General features: G+C 42.1%; 1 protein-coding gene across 1 annotated transcript in view; it reads left to right on the top strand.

Moving 5' to 3' along the window:
- Positions 1-20135, top strand: part of LOC138756683 (ciliary microtubule inner protein 2B-like) — a 23350-nt gene continuing 3215 nt past the window's right edge. Inside the window, 7 exon segments of the mRNA XM_069923071.1 lie at positions 1-8; positions 192-503; positions 2523-2746; positions 4399-4553; positions 4555-4575; positions 7954-8092; positions 19438-19590. Coding sequence (XP_069779172.1) covers positions 1-8; positions 192-503; positions 2523-2746; positions 4399-4553; positions 4555-4575; positions 7954-8092; positions 19438-19589 — 1011 coding nt within the window. The 3' untranslated portion in view covers position 19590.

Below are 20135 nucleotides of genomic sequence, written 5' to 3' on the forward strand. Positions count from 1 at the left end.
ATGGTCAGGTAGAGTGAGAGAGAGAGAACGACACTGTGTTGAAGACCAACCATCTTCCTTACCCTAAAGTCCAGGGGACTGCCTGTCTCTCACTGGCAGGAAGTCGTTCCAGAGGTGCTCCAGGTCACTCAATCTCTGCTATGTACTGTCACTAACACTAACCCTCACGAAAGAATTTTATCCTTCCTCAGGAAATCTATGTCAGGGACCACACTACCATCCTGGCTAACATCTCCGGGGCCGGTCCTGCTACAAAAACACGTGAGGGGCCATAAAACCAACCCCCTGGTCGAAAGGACTCAGCTCCTCCACGCGATCCCCCAATACGCGCAAGTAGCCTACCCGGATGGGCATGAGGAAACAGTCTCCGCCCGGGACCTCGTGCATGAAGGGGCCCCCGAGGAGCATACCCACCAGGCAGCACCCCCCTCCTTCCGCAGTCATGCAATACTTACTGCTGCACCCTCCCCCACCCCAGTCAGTCCGGCTGAGCCATCATTCAGGTCAACACAGTGCTGGAGATCCGGAATGAGACAGTGGTCTAGGCCGCAACCCCACAAACAGCATTCTGCCGGTCAGTACAGAAGATCAAGTTACCAGAATGGCTTAACTTGAAAGTCTTTGTGCCCCACATCAGCCCACTGGACAGTAGAAAAAACAAGGGGTGAACTGCTGAACTGTATTGTTTTCCCGATTACCCAGCCTACTGATAAGTAGAAATTCTGCCTGATTTGCTGGAAAAAGAATCTCTGGGTTGCATGTGTTGTCATGTATGTATTCGGATAATAAATCTGAACTTTGAACTTTGAGATGCACTGAATTCATGAGAACCTGTGCCAGAACAGAAATGGCTTCTGCCTCTAAATCAAACTCCCAAAGTTCTGAAATGGCACGCTGTGTGATTAAAACTCTTCCTCAATCTTCTTGATCTGCACCAAACCCACAGCCTCTTTCCTAAAAATAACTGGTATTAATAGAGGGAAACTTTGTAACTTCAAAATGCATGTATTCACACATTGCATTTATTGGTTGGGCTGTTGAATATCAAAATCAGGAATTAATGAACCAGCTGTATAAACTTTGTTAGAGCCACACATGGAGCATCGTGTGTACTTCTGGTTACTGCATTACAGGAAGGACATGGAGACTTTGGAGAACCACCTGGGGAGGTTCACAAGGATGTTATTAGACATTATTAGACATGAGGAGAGATTTCTCCTGAGAAAACAATCTAATTTGTCCAACAAAAGCTGAGGAGCAGCCTGATAGGAGTATATAAAACTGCGAAAGGCAGAAATAGGCCAGATTGTCTATTTCCCAGAATTGAAAGGTCAGGTACTAGCAGACATAATTTAGTTTAAGTTTATTTGTCACAAAGTACTTTCTACAATGAGAAGAGTTCTTCTGAGGACACACTGACAAGTTATCTTAACTTTCATCTTCTTCTTTGGCTTGGCTTCGCGGACGAAGATTTATGGAGGGGGTAAATGTCCACGTCTGCTGCAGGCTCATTGGTGACTGACAAGTCCGATGCGGGACAGGCAGACACGGTTGCAGCGGTTGCAGGGGAAAATTGGTTTGTTGGGGTTGGGTGTTGGGTTTTTCCTCCTTTGCTTTTTGTCAGTGAGGTGGGCTCTGCGGTCTTCTTCAAAGGAGGTTGCTGCCCGCCGAACTGTGAGGTGCCAAGATGCACGGTTTGAGGCAATATCAGCCCACTGGCGGTGATCAATGTGGCAGGCACCAAGAGATTTCTTTAGGCAGTCCTTGTACCTTTTCTTTGGTGCACCTCTGTCACGGTGGCCAGTGGAGAGCTCGCCATTTCAAAGAATGTAGACCTATAAGATAAAAGTTTGGGGGGGGGGGGCATATCAGGTTAAAAAAGATTTGCTAGGCTATTTTTTAAAACAGTGCTAGATGCATGGTACATGCTACTAGTGGAAGCAGATAGGATAGAAACGTTTAGGCTGGGGATGCACGGAGATGGACCTTGTGCAGCCAGATGGGACTTGTTTAAATTGGCATCATAGCCATTGCAGACATCCTGTGTTTTGATGATTATGGAACCATTAAAAAGTTGTGATGACGGAAGAAAGCATGCAGAAAAGATTCCCAGGAACGTTGCCTGGACTGGAGTGCTTGAGTTAGAAGGAGAGATTAAATGGGCAAGGGCTGATTTTGCTGGAATGAAGGAGGCTGAGGAGTGACCTTGTAGAGGTTTATAAAATTATGAGGGGCATAGATGATGTACATAGTCAGGTTTTGGGTGTTTTAAGCATCAGGATGCAGGTTTAAGGTGAAAAGGAGAAGATGTGCGTGATGAGCGTATGGAATAGGCTGTCATCAGAGATGGAAGAGGCGGGTAGAATTTGAACATTTAATAGACATTGTGGAAAGTAAAGGTTTAGAGAGAAGTGGGCCAAACACAGGCAAATAGAAATAGTGTTGACATTGTCACATGTAGTTTAATTTAAATAAATGTCTTCTTCCAGATAAATAATTAATTTTGCATGATATCCTTATAGATATGCTGGTTATTATCCTCAATATAAGTATAATTTTGGGCAAAGCTATGACAAATTGACTTCTAAACTACTCACAAATCCTGGAATTTCACCCTCTGGGCAATTGCTTCTCCAGCCAGACCTGTATAGAGAAACCAACAACTATGTGGAAAGTAAGCAACATCTACATCAAAGTTATAAAGCCAGCAGGAAAGCACAAAACTCCGTGGTCTCTGGATATACAAGTTAGTTGTCCAATAAAAGTTATATTAAGTAGCTTACTCGTTTAGCCACAGCTTTAATTAATACAGGGAACTGGAAAAGGTATATATTGTAAATTAAGTTGGCAAGAATATTAAGTGAATTAACAATGTTCCTTTTTTTTTGTCTTGTTAAATTAAGGATAAACTGGATAACTGAAATATCTGACAGGAAGTTAACCAACCTTTCTTCCCTTGGTGACAAGAAAAACTGCGACACTTAAATATTAATTCCAGGCAGGATCATCTGGGTTTGGAAATACTCAGTTACATTTATTTATTCTGCTGCAATCTAAATCTTATTTGTGAATTATTTCAGCAATATCTGAGAGTTTTTTTTATTTCTATTCCAAAAGACCCAGGATGATTACAGAATATTTCAACTACCATTAATATATTTTTACTTTGATTGTTCACTTCTGCCAGCTCCATGAATAAAGTCTGGGTCTTTGCTCTTAGACTCTTCCATCTTCCCATGTGGGAGATTCTGTTAAGTCTAACCTGACCCCAGATATCAGCAATGGGCAACTTATATAGCAAGGAAATAGGCCCTTTGGTCTGTCTTGTCTGTGCCAATGAAGCTAGTCCCATTTGTCTGCCTACAGCCCAAGTCCTTCTAAACCTTTCCTATCTCTGAACCTGTCTAAATGTCTTCTAAATGTTACAATAATTGCTGCCTTTACCACTTCCACTGGCTTCTCATTCTATACAGCCACAGCCTTCCATGTGAAGAAGATGCCCATCAAATTCCTTTGAAATATTTCCCCTCTCATAAATATATGTCCTCTAGCTTTAGATTTACCTAATATAGGAAAAATGCTAAGACTATTTACCTTAAATATGCCCCTCATTTTTAATTTAATTGTAATGAATTATAAAGATGCAGCATCTTAATAGGCCCTTCAGCCCACGAGCCTGCACTGTTTTCATACACCCATGTGACTATTTAACCTACTAATCCTCAGTCTACACCTTTGGAAATTGTGAGGAAGCAGGACTACCCGGAGGAAACCCATGCATACATGCACAGGAGAATGTAGGAATCCCCCACTACCACTCCCCCCCCCCCCCCCACCATCCCATTAATCTCCTATGCTCCAGGGAGTAAAATCCTAGCCTATAAAGCTTTTCCTTGTAATTCAAGCCTGCAAGTCCCAGTAACATTCTTGTGAATCTTTTCTACATTGCTTCCAGCTTAATGATAACTTTCCGATAGCTGGGTAACCAGATGGCGCACCATACTCTTAAGTGCGATCTGACCAACATCCTGTACAGTAGTAATATGACTTGTTAGCTCCTCTACTCAGTAATGACTATCTGCTAGCACCAACCAGTTCACACAATTTCAGATATAAAATGTTGCTAGATCTCAAAATGTTCATGTTTAACACTCCCCAGTTTTCATTCCACTTCAAACCAGTCCCTGAGAATATATTTTCTCCCCTACTATAAATATAGTGTTCAACACAGAAATGGAAAATATATTTAAAATGAGTGAAGATTCAGTTACATTTATTTATCACATTATTCCATTGTATAATATGATTATATTTTTCTTACCTAATTGTTTGTCTAATTGTTCTGATCATACACATTGGACTTCAGTTAATATTCTTCTTTTCTATATTTAATGACAGGCTTCGTTCCCAGAAGTAAAGGCTATTTTTCAAATACGTTCACTGAAACCTGCATGGATGCACTTGCAGAGTCTGAAAGAGATCAGCTTAAGGTTGCTTCAAGGAAACGAGAAATGGAATAGGTAAATGCGCTACAGACTGGGAAAACTGTTGCCAAAGACTGAGCAAGAGAGGAAAGTAACAAATGTGCTCATCTCTATCTGCTTTAACTGTCTGGTCACCTCACTACAGGAAGGATCGAATTGCTTTATAGAGGGTACAGAGGAGATTTACAAGAATGTTGCCTGGATTGGAGAGCATGTCATGAGGATAGTTTGAATGAACGGTCTTTTCTCCTTGGAGTGATGGAGGATGAGGGGTAACCTGAAAAAGAGGAATTGATTGTGTGGATAGTCAGAGGCTTTTTCCCAAGGCTGAAATGTCTGATGCAAGTGCATAGTTTTAAGGTTCTTGGGAGCAAGTACAAGGGGGATGCAAGGGGTTAGTTTTTCAACAGAGAGTGATGGGTGCCTAGAATACACTACTGCCAACAGTGGTGGAGCAGGTACAATAGAATATTTTTAAATATTTTAAGGTACATGGAACAGAGAAAAATCGAGGGTTATTCAGTCAGGAAATTCTAGGTAGTCATTAGAGTAGGTTATTAGGTCACACAACTCTGCTGTAGATTTCTACGTTCTATGTTAACGGAGTGCCCTCTCTCTCGTGTATCTGTTTTTCCTGAACTTCCAAGCATTTTTTTTTGGTTTCTCTTTTCCTTCCCTGTTTGGCCTCCACACTGCTGACTAGTCTTTATAGTTTGGTCCACTGCTGCCTTTTAAAGCATGAGCATCTTAATATTCAAAATGTCATCCCTTGTGAGCTCCTATATTGTTTCTTAATTAGAGAGCTGATTTCTTTCCCCAAACTGGACCACCAAGCAGTAGAAATGGAAAAGAATCATTACACGACCCTGAAGAGATGGCATTGAAATGTCACATCCATTAATCTTCTCTATTCCAGGCTAGATAGAAGATTAGTATGAACTGAACCAATCTGATAAAGCCGTTCATGTCAAAGATAATGCTGAATGCCTTCTTTTTCAACTTAACATTCAAGCTACTATAATAAACTTAGCTTCCAATACTGAGGCAAGAAACAGAAGTCAACCTTTCAAGTCAAGGATCTTTTATCAGAACTCCAAAAAGTTAGAAATCTATTTTGGAACAAGTTTCAGCAAAAGGGGAAGAATGGAGAGAACAAAGATAAAGATTTGAAGAAGACCAAGAATGGCACAAATAGCAGTAGTGCATGCAGAGAGAGAGAGAGAGAGAGAGAGAGAGAGAGAGAGAGAGAGAGAGAGAGAGAGAGAAAGAGAGAGAGAGGGTGCCAGGAAGGCTTGATGTGTGGCTGGTCTATCTGGAGGAAGTGTAAAGGAAAAGGAGAGAAAAAAGAATCAGAAACATGAGGGCCAATACTGGAAATAGCATGTGGGCCAAATCTCTGGGTATCTGTTATGTCACCTATTTTTCTCTCTTTTCACAGACGCTGCCTGGACTATTGAATGTTTCTCTTTTCTCAGGCTTGCTTCTGTGTTCTATTTTTACATAATTTATATCCTTTAATAGTGCCTTGTTCCAAGGGGTCACTCTGATGGTTTTGATCAACTTCCCCTTTGCAATTGTCTCTGTTTAAATCACATCATCAGAGCTCTGCATCTTTTTGAGAATCGATGATTGTCATGATTTATCATTTTGGTGGGTACTGATTTCTGGAAGGTTTTAATATGTAAAACCATTTTGTCATTTAGTATAACAGACTAGATTTTTAAAAAAATAACATTTTCAGGTGCCCCAAGGCAGAGTAAAATTACATTTCGATGTAGCTTGGTTTATTTAAATTACATTTATATTTAGACATACAACATGATAACAGGCCATTTCAGCCCTCAAGCTTGTGCTGCCTAATGACACCCAATTAACTTACAACTCTCATGCATCCTTGAACTGTGGGAGGAAGCTGGAGTACCCAGAAGAAACCCATGCAGACACAGGGAGAACGTACAAACACCTTCCAGTCAGTGCAGGGATTTGAGCCCTGGTCCCAGTCGCTGGGTCTGTAACAGCATTGTGCTAAGCTAACCAATCTGTCCCTATGCTAGCCGTGCAGCTCTCATTTAAGGATTCCCTCTCACGCCCCATGGGCTTATGTGTCCATGAGGTAAAAAGCTATGGATTGATTCAATCAAGTGATGTTCACCTTCCTTATTTTTTAAATGTCACTCTTCACCATATTCTCATGAGATACAGTGAGATTTAACCCATTATAAACTGACCTGCCACATTGACCACCGCCAGTGGGCTGATATCGCCTCAAACCGTGCATCTTGGCGCCTCACAGTTCGGCGGGCAGCAACCTCCTTTGAAGAAGACCGCAGAGCCCACCTCACTGACAAAAGACAAAGGAGGAAAAACCCAACACCCAACCCCAACCAACCAATTTTCCCCTGCAACCGCAGCAACCGTGTCTGCCTGTCCCGCATCGGACTTGTCAGCCAAAAACGAGCCTGCAGCTGACGTGGACTTTACCCCTCCATAAATATTCGTCCGCGAAGCCAAGCCAAAGAAGAAAGAAGAATAATTAACTGATCTGAAATTAGGCATTTAGTGCCATAGTCAAAAGTTCTTAGTACGTTTATTTAATTCATACCATTTCCTGATGGTCCCTTCATCTTTTAATAATTAGAATTATCAGCTTTAATTTGTCTTCTAATACTCCAAACTTTATCGTGTCACATTGCTGTTTCCTAAATTCTTTGTTTCATGTCACATTTTATTTGCAAAATGTTTATTTCCATATCTTCAATCAATTACAGTATATTTATATCTTGTCACCAGACCTCTGCATCTTTTTGAGAATTCATGTTTGTCCTCAGAACCAGTATCTACTCTTTAGTTCAATTTTCCATGTATGTTCTCTTTGTTATCTTATGAAAGGAATAATTATCCAAGCACCTGCTGCCAATATTTACAGAGAATAAGTTATATAACATTTATTATAACTTTGGTAAATAGAAAAGGCCTAGATTCTGAGCAGAGGAAACTTCTATTTGAGTTGTTAACTTATACTTCCTGTTATACTTCCTGGTGTATTTCTGTTTCTTTCTAACTCTGTTTTAGATTTCTTTTTTAATCTGACATTCGTTCTATTTGCTTATTATTAAAATATCCAGCATATTTGTTCATCACATTAAATGCATATTGACCATTCTTCAACAAGCTCTTCTTCCCAGTTATTTCCTCACTAAAATATTCTTTTGAAGATAATCTTTTGAAATAACTGTAAAAATTGATACATTTCTAGACATGTCTTCAGACCTTGCTAGGCTCTTTTATAGATTGTTTCCTCTCTATTTAACTAACTTTTAAAGCAAGGTTTCACCTTGACAGCCACAAAAGTGATGTTGTTGGGTGCTGACACTTTGTTTCGTTTAAAATCATTGCAGCAGTTCATTCTTGCTTTCTGTTCTTTTAATGGTACTTGTATTGGAACTCATAGTTTCTTCCCTTTTTAAAGCTTGTAACAGTCAAATACAAGACTCCTTTTGTTGCAATTACTACCAATCCGGCACCTTATTATTTATCGCATTCCTATAAAGTAATGAACTCTCCATACTTGATGGAAAATGAAGACCCTGATAAATATTTTATGTCTGGTAAGTATGAAAGAATTAGGTTTTCTCTTTTGAAAATGTGAATATAATTCCATATTTGTGTTCATATTGTTTTGTGTTAACCTAGATATTTGTGGAGTCTGTTCCGGTGTCAAGCTGAACAAATACATCACCTGGAATGTACTTATACTGTCCTTAAAGCCCTTAGGGTTGATCTTGGAGCTATATAGAGTTGGCTACGCACATTAGGTGTTTGGCAAGGACATTAAGAGTGACATTTAGTATCTCTGAAATTTCCATTTCTTTTACCATTTACTGAATCTCTCATCCTGAAATTCTCTACAAAAGTAATAATCCATCAGAGAAACGATTGCCCTTTTTATATTTTGACCTGCTGCTTATCACATTTACTCCTCTGTTCCCAATTCTGTTCTTTTGTTTTAATTCCCTTTCCTCTCTCCTTGATGATCATACAGCCTAACAGCATGGAACAGGTCCTTCAGCCCAGTTCATTCGTGCCAATCTAGTTTGCATTTAAGGCTACTTTTATTTGCCTACATTTGGTCCATATCCTTTTAATCCCTTCTTATGCATGTATTTTAAATGTTATAATTTTACACACTTCTGCAGCTTCCTCTGGCAGATTGTTCCAGATACAGACTAACCTCTGCACAAAAAAGTTACCCCTAGGGTCCATCTTAAATCTCTCTGCTCACCTTAAACCTATGCTTTCTACAATCATCTACCCCAAGAAAAAGAGCATCCAATTTATCTATGCCCCTCATGATTTTAAATACCTCTGTAAAGTCCCCCCCTCAACCTCCTACACTCCAGTGACCCAGTCCAACCAATCTTTCCCTATAACACAAGCACTCAAGTCACAGTAACATTCTGATGAATCTGTTCTGCATCTGTTCCAACTTAATGACATCTTAACTACAGCAGGGAAATCAGATCTCCAAGTGGTACTCCAAGTGTGATCTTATCAATGCCTTGTGCAACTGTATCATGAGGTCTCAACCTTTGCATTCCATGCCCTGACTAACAAAAGGAAGTGTCACATGTCTTCTTCACTTCCCTGTCACTACTTTAAAAGAACTATGTATCTGTATTCTTGGACCTCTCTCTTTAACACCACTCTCCAAATCCATGTTATTGACCACTGAAAAATGATGGCTAAAATCAAAAACACCCTCTTCCTTCTTGTGTTCAAAGTTTCAGTTGAATACAATTACTTAGCATAAAAAGTAACTGTGCTATTTTCTGTATTATAACTCTCTTTCACTTTAATAGGTGTGAGTAAAGTTATTGAGGTTCAATAGTTAGCATCAAATGTTCTGTGTATTTGTGGTTAGAACCATAGAAGATTACAGCATAGAAACAGGCCTCTTTGGCCCTTCTGCTCTGTGCCGAACCATTTTTTTTTGCTAGTCCCACTGACTTGCACTCATTCCATAGCCCTCCATACCTCTCCCATCCATGTTCCTGTGCAAATTCTTCTTAAATGCTAAAATTAAGACCGCATTCACCACTTCAGCTGGAAGCTTGTTCCACACTCCCACCTTCCTGAAGTCCAGCCAACATCCTAGCAAATCTTCTCTGCACTCTTTCTATCTTATTGATATCTTTCCTATAGTTAGGTAACTAAAACTGCACACAATACTCCAAATTAGGCCTTGCCAATGCCTTATATAACTTTAACACAACATCCCAACTCCTGTACTCAATACTTTGATTCATGAACGCCAATATGCCAAAAGCTCTCTTTACAACCCTATCCACCTGTGACACCACTTTCAGGGAATTATGTATCTGTATTCCCTGATCCCTCTGTTTTACCACACTCCTCAATGCCCCATCATTTACCATGTATGTCCTTTCTTGGTTTGTCCTTCCTAAATGCAACACCTCACACTTGTCTGCAGTAAATTCCATCTGCCATTTTTCCAGCTGATCCAGATCCCTCTGCCAGCTTTGAAAACCTTCTTTGCTGTCCACAACACCTCTGATCTTAGTGTCATCTGCAAACTTGCTGATCCAATTTACCACATTTTCATCCAGATCATTGATATAGATGATAAATAACAATGTTCCCAGCACCAATCCCTGAGGGACACCACTAGTTACAGGCCACCAATCTGAGAAACAATCATCACCAATACTCTCTGTCTTCTCCCTTCCAGCCATTGTTGAATCTAGTTCACTACTTCATCATAAATACCTGGCATCTGAACCTTCCTGACTAACCTTCCATGAAGGACCTTGTCAAAGGACTTACTAATGTCCATGTAGATGACATTCACTGTCCTTTGTTCATCAACTTTCCTGGTAACCTCCTTGAAAAGCTCTATATGACTGGTTAAACATGATCTACCACGCACAAAGCCATGTTGACTATCCCTAATCTGTCCCTGGCTATCCAAATAATTGTAATATCTGATTTTTTAGAACACCTTCCAATAATTTACCTACTACTGATGTCAGGGTTACTTTTGGATCCTTTTTAAACAACAGAACAACATGTGCTACCCCCCAATCTGCTGGCACTACACCTAAGGACAGTTTATATATTTCTGCTAGCTCCTGCAAGTTCTACACTAACTTCCCTCAAGGCCCAAAAGAATATCTTGTCAGGTCCTGAGGATTTATTCACCCTTATTTGTATAGGTTCCATGATGTCACTGCTTTTATAAGACCTCTTCCATTTCTTTTTGTTCCATGCAAGCCAATCACTTTGATCTTCAAGGGGATCAATTTTGTCCCCATACTTTTGCTCTTAATATACCTGTATAAGCCCTTAGGATTTTCCTTCAGATTATCTGACAAAGCAAACTCATTTTCTTTTAGCCCTCCTGATTTATTTCCTGAAGTTTTTATTGCCTTTATATACTCGGGTACCTCATTTGCTCCATGTTGCCTATACCTGCTATACTCTCTTCTTCTGAACCAGATCCCCAATATTCTTTGTAAACCTAGGTTCCATATGTCTGCTAACCTTGCCTTTGATCCTGACAGGAACATACAAACTCCGTACACTGAAAATTTCACCTTTGAAGATCCTCCACTTACCTCACACATTCCTGCCGAAAACAATTTATCGCAATGCTTGCATTCTAGATCCTTTCTCATGTCCTCAAAACTGGCCTTTCTCCAATTTAGAATCTTATCTGATGGCATTATGATCACTGGACCCAAAATGTTCCCCTACACATACTTCTGTTATATGTCCTGCCTAGTTCACTTATAGGAGATGCAGTATTGCACTCTCTTTAGTTGGTACCTCCAGATATAGATTTAGAGAACTTTTCTGAACACTTTTGACAAACTCCAAGCCACCCAGCCCTTTTACAGTATGGGAGTCCCAGTCAATATGGGGAAAGTTAAAATCTCCTACTATCACAACCTGCAGCTGTCTGCTCTCTCTCAACAGATTTTCTCCTCCAATTCTCACTGACTATTAAAGTGGACTATAATATAACCCTATGAGTGTGGTAATACCTTTCCTGTTAGTCAGCTCCACCTGTATAGCCTCAGTAGACGAGCCCTCTGGTCTGTCCTGTCTGAGCACAGCTGTGATATTTTCCCTGTTGAGCAATGTTCCCCCTTTCATTCCCCCTGTTCCCCTATTCATTCCTCAACCACCCCCCCCCCCCCCTTTCTATTGCATCTAAAGTAACAGAAGTCCAGAATGTTGAGCTGCCCGGCCTGCAACCAAGTTTAACTAATGGCCAAAATGTCATAATTCCATATGCCAATTCACGCTCTAAGCTTATCTGCCTTTCCTACAATTCTCCTTGCATTGAAATAGATGCACCAGAGAACATTTCCACCACATTCAACCCATTGACTTTAACAGTGCATGCAATTTTCACATCATATTTTCCCTCCTCCACTCCTCTATCTGCTCTGGCACCTCGGTTCCCATCCCCCTGCAAATCTAGTTTAAACCCACTGGAGCAGAACTAGCAAACCATCCTGCAAGGATATTAGTCCCCCACCAGTTCGGATGCAAATCGTCCCATCAGAACAGGTCCCACCTTCCCTGGAAGAAAGCCCAATCATCCAGAAACTTGAAGCCCTCTCTCTTGCATCATGTCGTTAGCCAAGTTTTAAGTTCATTATCTTCCTATTTCTAACCTCACTAGCAAATGGGTAGCAATTCTGGAGGTCTTGTCTTTCAACCTAGTGCCTGACTCCCTGAACTCTCCTTGCAGGACCTCCTCACCCTTCCTATCCACATCATTGGTCCCTTCATGGACCACGACATCTGCTGCTCACCCTCCCTCCTGAGAATGTTGTGAACTCGATCTGAGCTACCTGGGACCCTGGCACTAGGGAGGCAACATACCATCTGGGATACTCGATTTCTTCCACAGAACCTCTTATCTGTTCCCCTAACTATGGAATCCCCTAGCTCACCTCTTCTCCTCCCTTCCCTTCTTAGCAACAAGACCAGACTCCATGCCAGAGGCCTGATCTCCGTAGCTTGTCCCTGATAGGCTGTGTTCCCCCCCCCCCCCCACAACAGTATCCAAAATGGTGTACATGTTATCGATGGGGATGGCCAGAGGGGTGCCCTGCCTGTTCCCCTTTGCTCTCCTGAATGTGAGAAGTGCATCCAACTCCAACTCCAGCTCCATAACAGATTTTCAGGAGTTGCAGCTGGATGCACTTCTCACAGATGAAGTCGTCAGGGATGCTGCCGGCTTTCCCTGACAACCCACATTTTGCAAGAGGAGCATTCTCCTGCCTTAGCTGCCATTCCCACTGTTATGACTAGATAAAACAAAATATATGATATCTAAAGCCTGCCCTTACCTGTGCCTAATCCTTTTTGTTCCTCGAATAGGGTGGCCCTTTCCGACTTCAATTCCAACTTCAACTCCGACTGTTCCTTGCCTCTTAACTGTTCTCCCTGAAGCCTGTTGAGCCAAAGCCTTAACACTCTGCCCACTCCTCCATTGACTGCTCCCATGATCTTATGCTCCCTTATTCTTAATTTCCAATTATTTTTAACATTTATTTAGAGGATGCTCTTCTAGGAACTAGAAGAAAATACTTTTGTATAACCAGAAATTAAAAAAAACTGCAGATGTTTTGATTTTTTTTAGAAGATTGTAATCTTTCCTTAGTATGATCATCTTGCATGCAGAGTAGCTCTAGATCAATGGATACAGATCAGCATTCTTCACTGATTTATTATTCTCTGTATGCTAATTGAATTGATTCTTATTTTAGGCTCATTAATATTAGTTGAAAACTCAGAATGGAAGACTTACAAATATTTTGTTGATTGAATACTTTGCTCCATTCAGCACATGAAAATTCATGACTGTTCATTACATGTTTCACAGGGTTTGTCAAAAGTGTTCAGAAAAGTTCTCTAAATCTATATCTGGAGGTACCAACTAAAGAGAGTGCAATACTGCATCTCCTATAAGTGAACTAGGCAGGACATATAACAGAAGTATGTGTAGGGGAACATTTTGGGTCCAGTGATCATAATGCCATCAGTTAAGATTCTAAATTGGAGAAAGGCCCTCGTGCTCAATTTCTGATTGAATTCAACCAGATGCTTAATAAACCAAAACCCAAATCAATCCCTCCTGTAAACTCCATGAAAGAGAATGAAATGTTTCCCCAAGTTCAGCAGATTCATCCCTCAAAACATGGAATGTTGCCCCAGTATACAGGCAATGTACCAGGTAGGTGCTACTAAAGCTGTGGCAGAAACTAATGTATTGATGTATTGGCTGCTTTGTTTTGCTTTTGGCAATATTTAATTCCACCCTCTGTAACCACTCCTAGAGTGCAATTAGATAAACCTAGTTGAACAAATAAAGCCAACAAGGATATAACTTGTTAAATCCTTCTTGTCTTTATTTGTTTTACTGTCACTAGGCTTCAACAACTTACAAAGGGGCCAGGAAATATTCTGAGATGACAAATCCTCCATCACATTATCTTGAAATGTCTGCCAATAAACATTTATTTTGAGCATCTGAAAACCAGACAGTTGATAAGAATCCCCAACAGGTTTGTTCCAAATTCCCTGCTCAGACTGGCCTGTACTTGTAATCCAAGTATGTTGTTAAGTCCCAATATAAGCACAAATTACAACTCCATCACCTTCTTCACTTTAAACTTCAAAATTGAACCTTGGATGTGTTTCGGCATCATTTCTGAACTATTTAAAGTGTGGCAAAGTTTGAGGATTTGTATTTTTATGAATGGCAGTTATTGCATATTTTTAAAACCCTTTAGTATGTTTAAATGGCCACCAAAATATTTAACTAAACTAAAAAGAGTATTATTAATTTTGAATTATGGGCTGTATCTTGATGTTGAGATCTGCAAGATAAAGGGAAAGGTGTAGCCGACTGCTATAAAGAAACACACACACACTCGCAGTGTGAGAGATTAAGATCTGAGATTTATTGAGGCTGGAAAGGCTCCTTTTATACAGTTGGAGTTCCCGCCATTTGTTTGATTGGCTGATATCAGCGGCATGAATAACAATAGTGGGCAGGAACATTCTTGCATCTGAATATCCTTCGCCTTGCCGGTCATCAGGGTGAAGAATGGGCGCGTGGTTCAAGCCGCTGCGGGGATGAATTTGCGATAACAGTTGACCATCCCCACAAACTCCTGCAGTCCTTTGGTCGTACAGGGGCTCGGGAAGTTCCGGATAGCCTCCACCTTGCTGGGTAGTGGTGTGGCCCTGCATTTGGTAATCCTGTGGCCCATGAAGTCAAGTGTGCTTAGCCCAAACTGGCATTTAGCCAGGTTGATAGTAAGGTTGAACTCACGTAGGTGACTGTAGAGGCTTCGGAGGTGTTGTAGATGTTCCTGCCGGGTACTGCTCGCTACCTGGATATTGTCTAAATAGACGAAGATGCCATCCAGGTCTCTGCCTACCACATCCATCAGTTGCTGGAAGGTCTATGCCGCATTCTTGAGCTCGAATGGCATCCTCAGGAACTTGAACAGCCCGAATGAAGTGATGATGGTCGTCTTGGGGATGTCGTCAGGGTGCACTGCGATTTGGTGGTACCCTCGCACCAAGTCCACTTTGGAGAAGATCGTTGCTCCTTGCAGGTTTGTCACCAAGTCCAGGATATGCAACACAGAGTAACGATCTGGAGTGATGGCCTCATTAAGCCAACGGTAGTCGCCTCATAGTCTCTGGCCCCCAGATGCTTTAGGCACCATGTGCAGGGGAGAAGCCCATGGACTGTCTCACCGCCAAAAGATGCCCAACTCCACAAGCTTACGGAACTCCTCCTTGGCCAGATGGAGCTTCTCTGGGGGAAGTTGTCTCGCCCTTGCATGAAGAGGTGGACCCTTGGTAAGGATATGATGCCCGACACCATGTTGGGGCACCTCCACAATGAACTGAGGGGAAAGGATTGCCGGGAACTCAGCCAGCACCTTGGTCAACTCATCCTCCGAGCTGTGGATGGAGTCCAGGTGCTGTGCTGTGCCCAGAGCCCAGCGCCCCTCAGTGTGAAGGTTTGGAACGTTTCCACATGCACGTCTCTTGCCCATGAGGTCTACTAGCAGGCTGTGAGCCCGCAGGAAGTCCACTCCAAGGAGTGGCTTTTACACGTAGGGCCGATCTGCAGTTCGGAGGCACTCACTTCTTGTGGGAATTCACGCTGCGGGGATGAATTTGCGATAACAGTTGACCATCCCCACAAACTCCTGCAGTCCTTTGGTCGTACAGGGGCTCGGGAAGTTCCGGATAGCCTCCACCTTGCTGGGTAGTGGTGTGGCCCTGCATTTGGTAATCCTGTGGCCCATGAAGTCAAGTGTGCTTAGCCCAATCTGGCATTTAGCCAGGTTGATAATAAGGTTGAACTCACGTAGGTGACTGTAGAGGCTTGGTGGTACGTGTACCATAGGTCCGTATGTTGCTGTTGTTGGCAGCCCTCAATGAGGGGCCCACTTGCCTGCATCTAGTGTCCAAACTTGTCAGGGGCATCACGCTGACCTCCGCTTCTGTATCCACCAAGAATCATCTACTGGAAAGGCGATCCCATACGTTCAGGAGGCTCACTCGATGGCCAGCCGCCATAGCCATCAGCAACAGCTGGCCTTGTCATTTCCATAGAACTCGCAGGGTGACCAGCATTGGCAAGCTTCAGAGCCCCATCTTTGGTGGTAGAAGCACCATCTCTCCTTGGACTTGTCCCTGCCGCTCCTTTCCAGGTTTGCCTTGGTCTGGTTGTGAGACTTCATGACGAGCCCCACAGTAGCCGAGCACTTCTGTTTCTGCTTCCACAGAATATCTGCCCGTCCTGAGACTTTCCGGAGGTTACTGAAATCCATGTCAGCCAGGAGCAGTTGGATGTCCTCGGGCAGCTGCTGTAAGAATGCCTGCTTAAGCATGATGCAGAGCTCGTGGTCTCCCAGGAGGGCCAGCATCTTATTCATGAGCACTGACTGGGATCTGTCCCCTAGCTCATCCAGGAGGAGCAGCCATGCCCCTCTCTCTCGCTGCGAGAGCCTGAAGGACTCAGTTAATAGCTCTTTGAAGGCAGTGTAAGTGCCTTCTGATGGTGGCCTGTGGATGAAGTTGGCCACTCTGTCTCCAGTCTCTGGATCCAGGGTGCTGACCACATGGTAGTACCATGTGGACTCAGATGTGATGCCCCAAATCTGAAACTGAGCCTCAGCCTGGTTGAACCACAAGCCAGGTTGAACTGTCCCAGAAGGTCAGAAGCTTGAGGCTGACTGCACTGATCCGATATCCATCGTTAGGCTTAGATGCCGTCTAAACTGTTGGGGTCACCAATTGTAGCTGACTGCTACAAAGAAACAAACATTGCAGTGTGGAAGGTTAAGCTCTGAGATTTATTGAGGCTGGAAAGGCTCCTTTTATACAGATGGAGTTCCCACCATTTGTTTGATTGGCTGGCATCAGCCACATGAATAACAATAGCCAGCGGGAACATTCTTGCATGTGAATACCCTTCTTCCCCAGCCTTTTATTGACCCGTTAGCTGGGTAGCTTGGCCAGCGCCATTTTAGATCTTTTGGTGTTGTACTGTTCCAGCGTTCAACTGCGCCGGTTCGCTGTGTTAAGGGACGTGTTACAGTGTGTTATTCTACTGTTTACTACCGCGCGATGTGCCAGCTTGATCTCCACGGTGGCAGGCCGCCACAAAGGTTCCATTGTACATTTAGAATGTAACGTACATGAAATTCTTTAATTTTGTCTTCTGTGAGGAAGACAGAGTCACTATTTTATCCTGCGCGCCTCACAGAAATGAGGCCCCAGCAAGGAAAAAACTCGCCATCCCTGGTTTACAGACTAGTGTTCTAATCATTGAGCTTTGAGCTGGTGGTAGCAGATAATCATTAAACTTTTGGTTGAAGTGCTTCATCTATATTTTGAAAAAACAACTTAGACCATAAAACCTAGAAGCAGAAATAAGCTATTCAGCCCATCGAGTCTACCATTTAATCATAAGGTGAACCATTTCCATATTCTGCCTCACTGCTTGGCCTTGTTCCCATAAGCTTTGATACCCTGGCTCATTAAGAACCTCTCAATCTCTGTCTTAATTTCACCCAGTGACCTGGTCTTCACACCAGCCCGTGGCAAAAAATCCCACAGACTTACCACCCTCTGAAGAAATTTCTGGGCATCTCTGTTCTATGCAGATGCTCTTCATTCAGGAAATTGTGCCGCCTTGCCCTAGACTCTCCCATCATAGGAAACATCCTTTCTGTCCACTCCTTTCAACATTTGAAATGTTTCAATGAGATCACTCCTCATTCTCCTAAATTCCAAAAAATACAGACCAAGAGCTGTCAAATGCTCCTTGTATGATAACCCTTTCATTCCCAGAATCATCCTAGTGAACCTCCTTTGAACCCTCTCCAACATTAAAACTGCTCACAATATTCCAAGTGAGGTTTCACCAGCGCTTTATAAAGCCTCAACATCATGTTCTTTTTCTCTTAAAATGAATGCCGGCATTGCATTTACCTTCTTTACCACCCTATAGATTTAAGAAATTTTGATGCAAATTATACTTTCAATCTCATTTTATTTCCAGGATAAAAGTATAAATTTGGCCACAGGTCTGGATACCTTATGCACTAGGAATGAGCCCCATCTTGAAACAAGTAATGGATTGAAAACCTAATGGAGCAAGTTTCACATCCATAATTAAGAATTCAAATATGATTAACATTTAGAAAACTAAAAAAAATGTTTTGATTTGCAACTTGAAGACATTTCACGTGAGGATTTCCAGCATGCAGGAAAAAAATTAGCCACAGTTCTTCTAAATGCATCCAATTTCTGGCAAAACCATGCCTTCCATGATTGAAGTGGCAAGTAAGACAGGCCATCATAATTCTTACATGTGGAATAGTGAAATATATGGGGAGCTGCTTCCACTGGAGCTGCACTTCACAATTCATCAAAATTGAGAAGACTGGAAGACAATGAGAACAAAGAGAAGGACAAAACCAAATATTTTATTCACCCAGAAAATCTGACTGTGTATCAGTTATTGAACCCCACTTCCTAGCATCCTGGCTGCAGCTATTCTAGTTTTGAGAGTTTTTGCCCTCCACTTAGCGTCTGGAACAATTCTTCTGCCTTGGGCATTGGGTGTTTGGGTATTTTGAGAATTGGATTGATGGTGACTTTGTAATCGCCACAAATGCGAATTTCACAGTTTGCTTTTCATACGGGTACGATGGACGCTGCCCAATCGCTGTATTGTATTGGTTCTAATATGTCTTCAATTCAGCCTCAATTCTTCCTTTCATAGCAAATGGTTTTGAAGAATTTTGGTTCTGCATTATCTTTTAATTGCTGTTTGTCTTGAACACCTTTCATTTTCGTGGTTGTTGAGGATTTGGTCAAGTTCTGGCTGGGAGGTGTTTGTGTGGTTTACATTTAGTATTGAACCAATTTCCAGCCAATCAAGGGGAATGTGTTGTAGCCAGTTTCTTCCGAAGAGTGCTGGTCCCTGGGTATCTATGATGTAGAGAGAGAATGTTTTTGGCTGCTGTTTGTATTGTACTTTTCCAAACACTTTGATTCTCTCTCTTGTAACTGATCTTAGAATTATTTCAGTTGTTTTTACCGGGAGGTGTGGTAGCAAGCGTTCCTTTACATGTAATGGCATTAGGGGCAATTCCATCTGTCTAAAGATTGCTGTGTTTCCTCAGTTTATCCCTCGGATGTGTCTTAGGAGCTGAAATTTCAGGAGCTTGAAGGTCATCCGTTGGGCTGTTATCATTGTTGCTAGGTTGCCTGTCTCCCTCTGCAATTGTTTTGACTTTAGCTGCCTGTTTATTTGTAGGCCACATGCGCTTTAGAAGCGAACATTTAACTTTGATATGTCCTTCTCTTTTGCAAGTTTCATTTAGAATTTTTGAAGAAACAGTTTCCTGGTTGGTGATTGTATTTCCCACGATGGAAGCATTGTTGGCGGCAAGACCTTGTGACCACCCAATCCAAGTTTTTATCTGCCATTTCAGAGATTCAGGCAGTTCTGTATGCAATCTATAAGGTAATGTCTTGATCCATTCCTAATAATTTTTGCCTTGCTTGGCGATTTGCCAGCCCCATCACTAATCTGTCTTGCAGTGCCTGATTTAGAAACTGCTTGAAATGACAGTGCTCCACCAGTTTGTGCACTGATGCCAGGTATGTACTTACTGTTTCTCCTGGTCTTGGTCTCCTTTCATAGAATCATTGCCTTTCTGCCATAACTGGTGGTTTGGGGCTTAAATGGTTCCTTAGAGCTGTGCATAATACATTGAATGTCTTCGTCCCTGGATCCTCCAGGACCAGCAAGGTCTAAAGGAGGTTGAATGTTTTGCTGCCCATTATACTGAGGAAGAGGGCACATTTGTGGTTTACTGGTCCTTCCATAATATTGTGGGCTATGCAGTAGTGGTTAAACTATTCTACGTATTTAGCCCATCTTTCTTCTACTTCGGTGAATTCCCTGAACGTTCCCCCCACCATCTTGACCCCCTTTCACCTTGATCTTTTGGCAGGAATTTGTTGGGATTGTTAGGTTGCCATTTTCTACCTTTCTTCTGTTGTTTG

The sequence above is a fragment of the Narcine bancroftii genome, chromosome 3 (genome assembly GCF_036971445.1).
Source record: "Narcine bancroftii isolate sNarBan1 chromosome 3, sNarBan1.hap1, whole genome shotgun sequence".
Taxonomy (NCBI): domain Eukaryota; kingdom Metazoa; phylum Chordata; class Chondrichthyes; order Torpediniformes; family Narcinidae; genus Narcine; species Narcine bancroftii.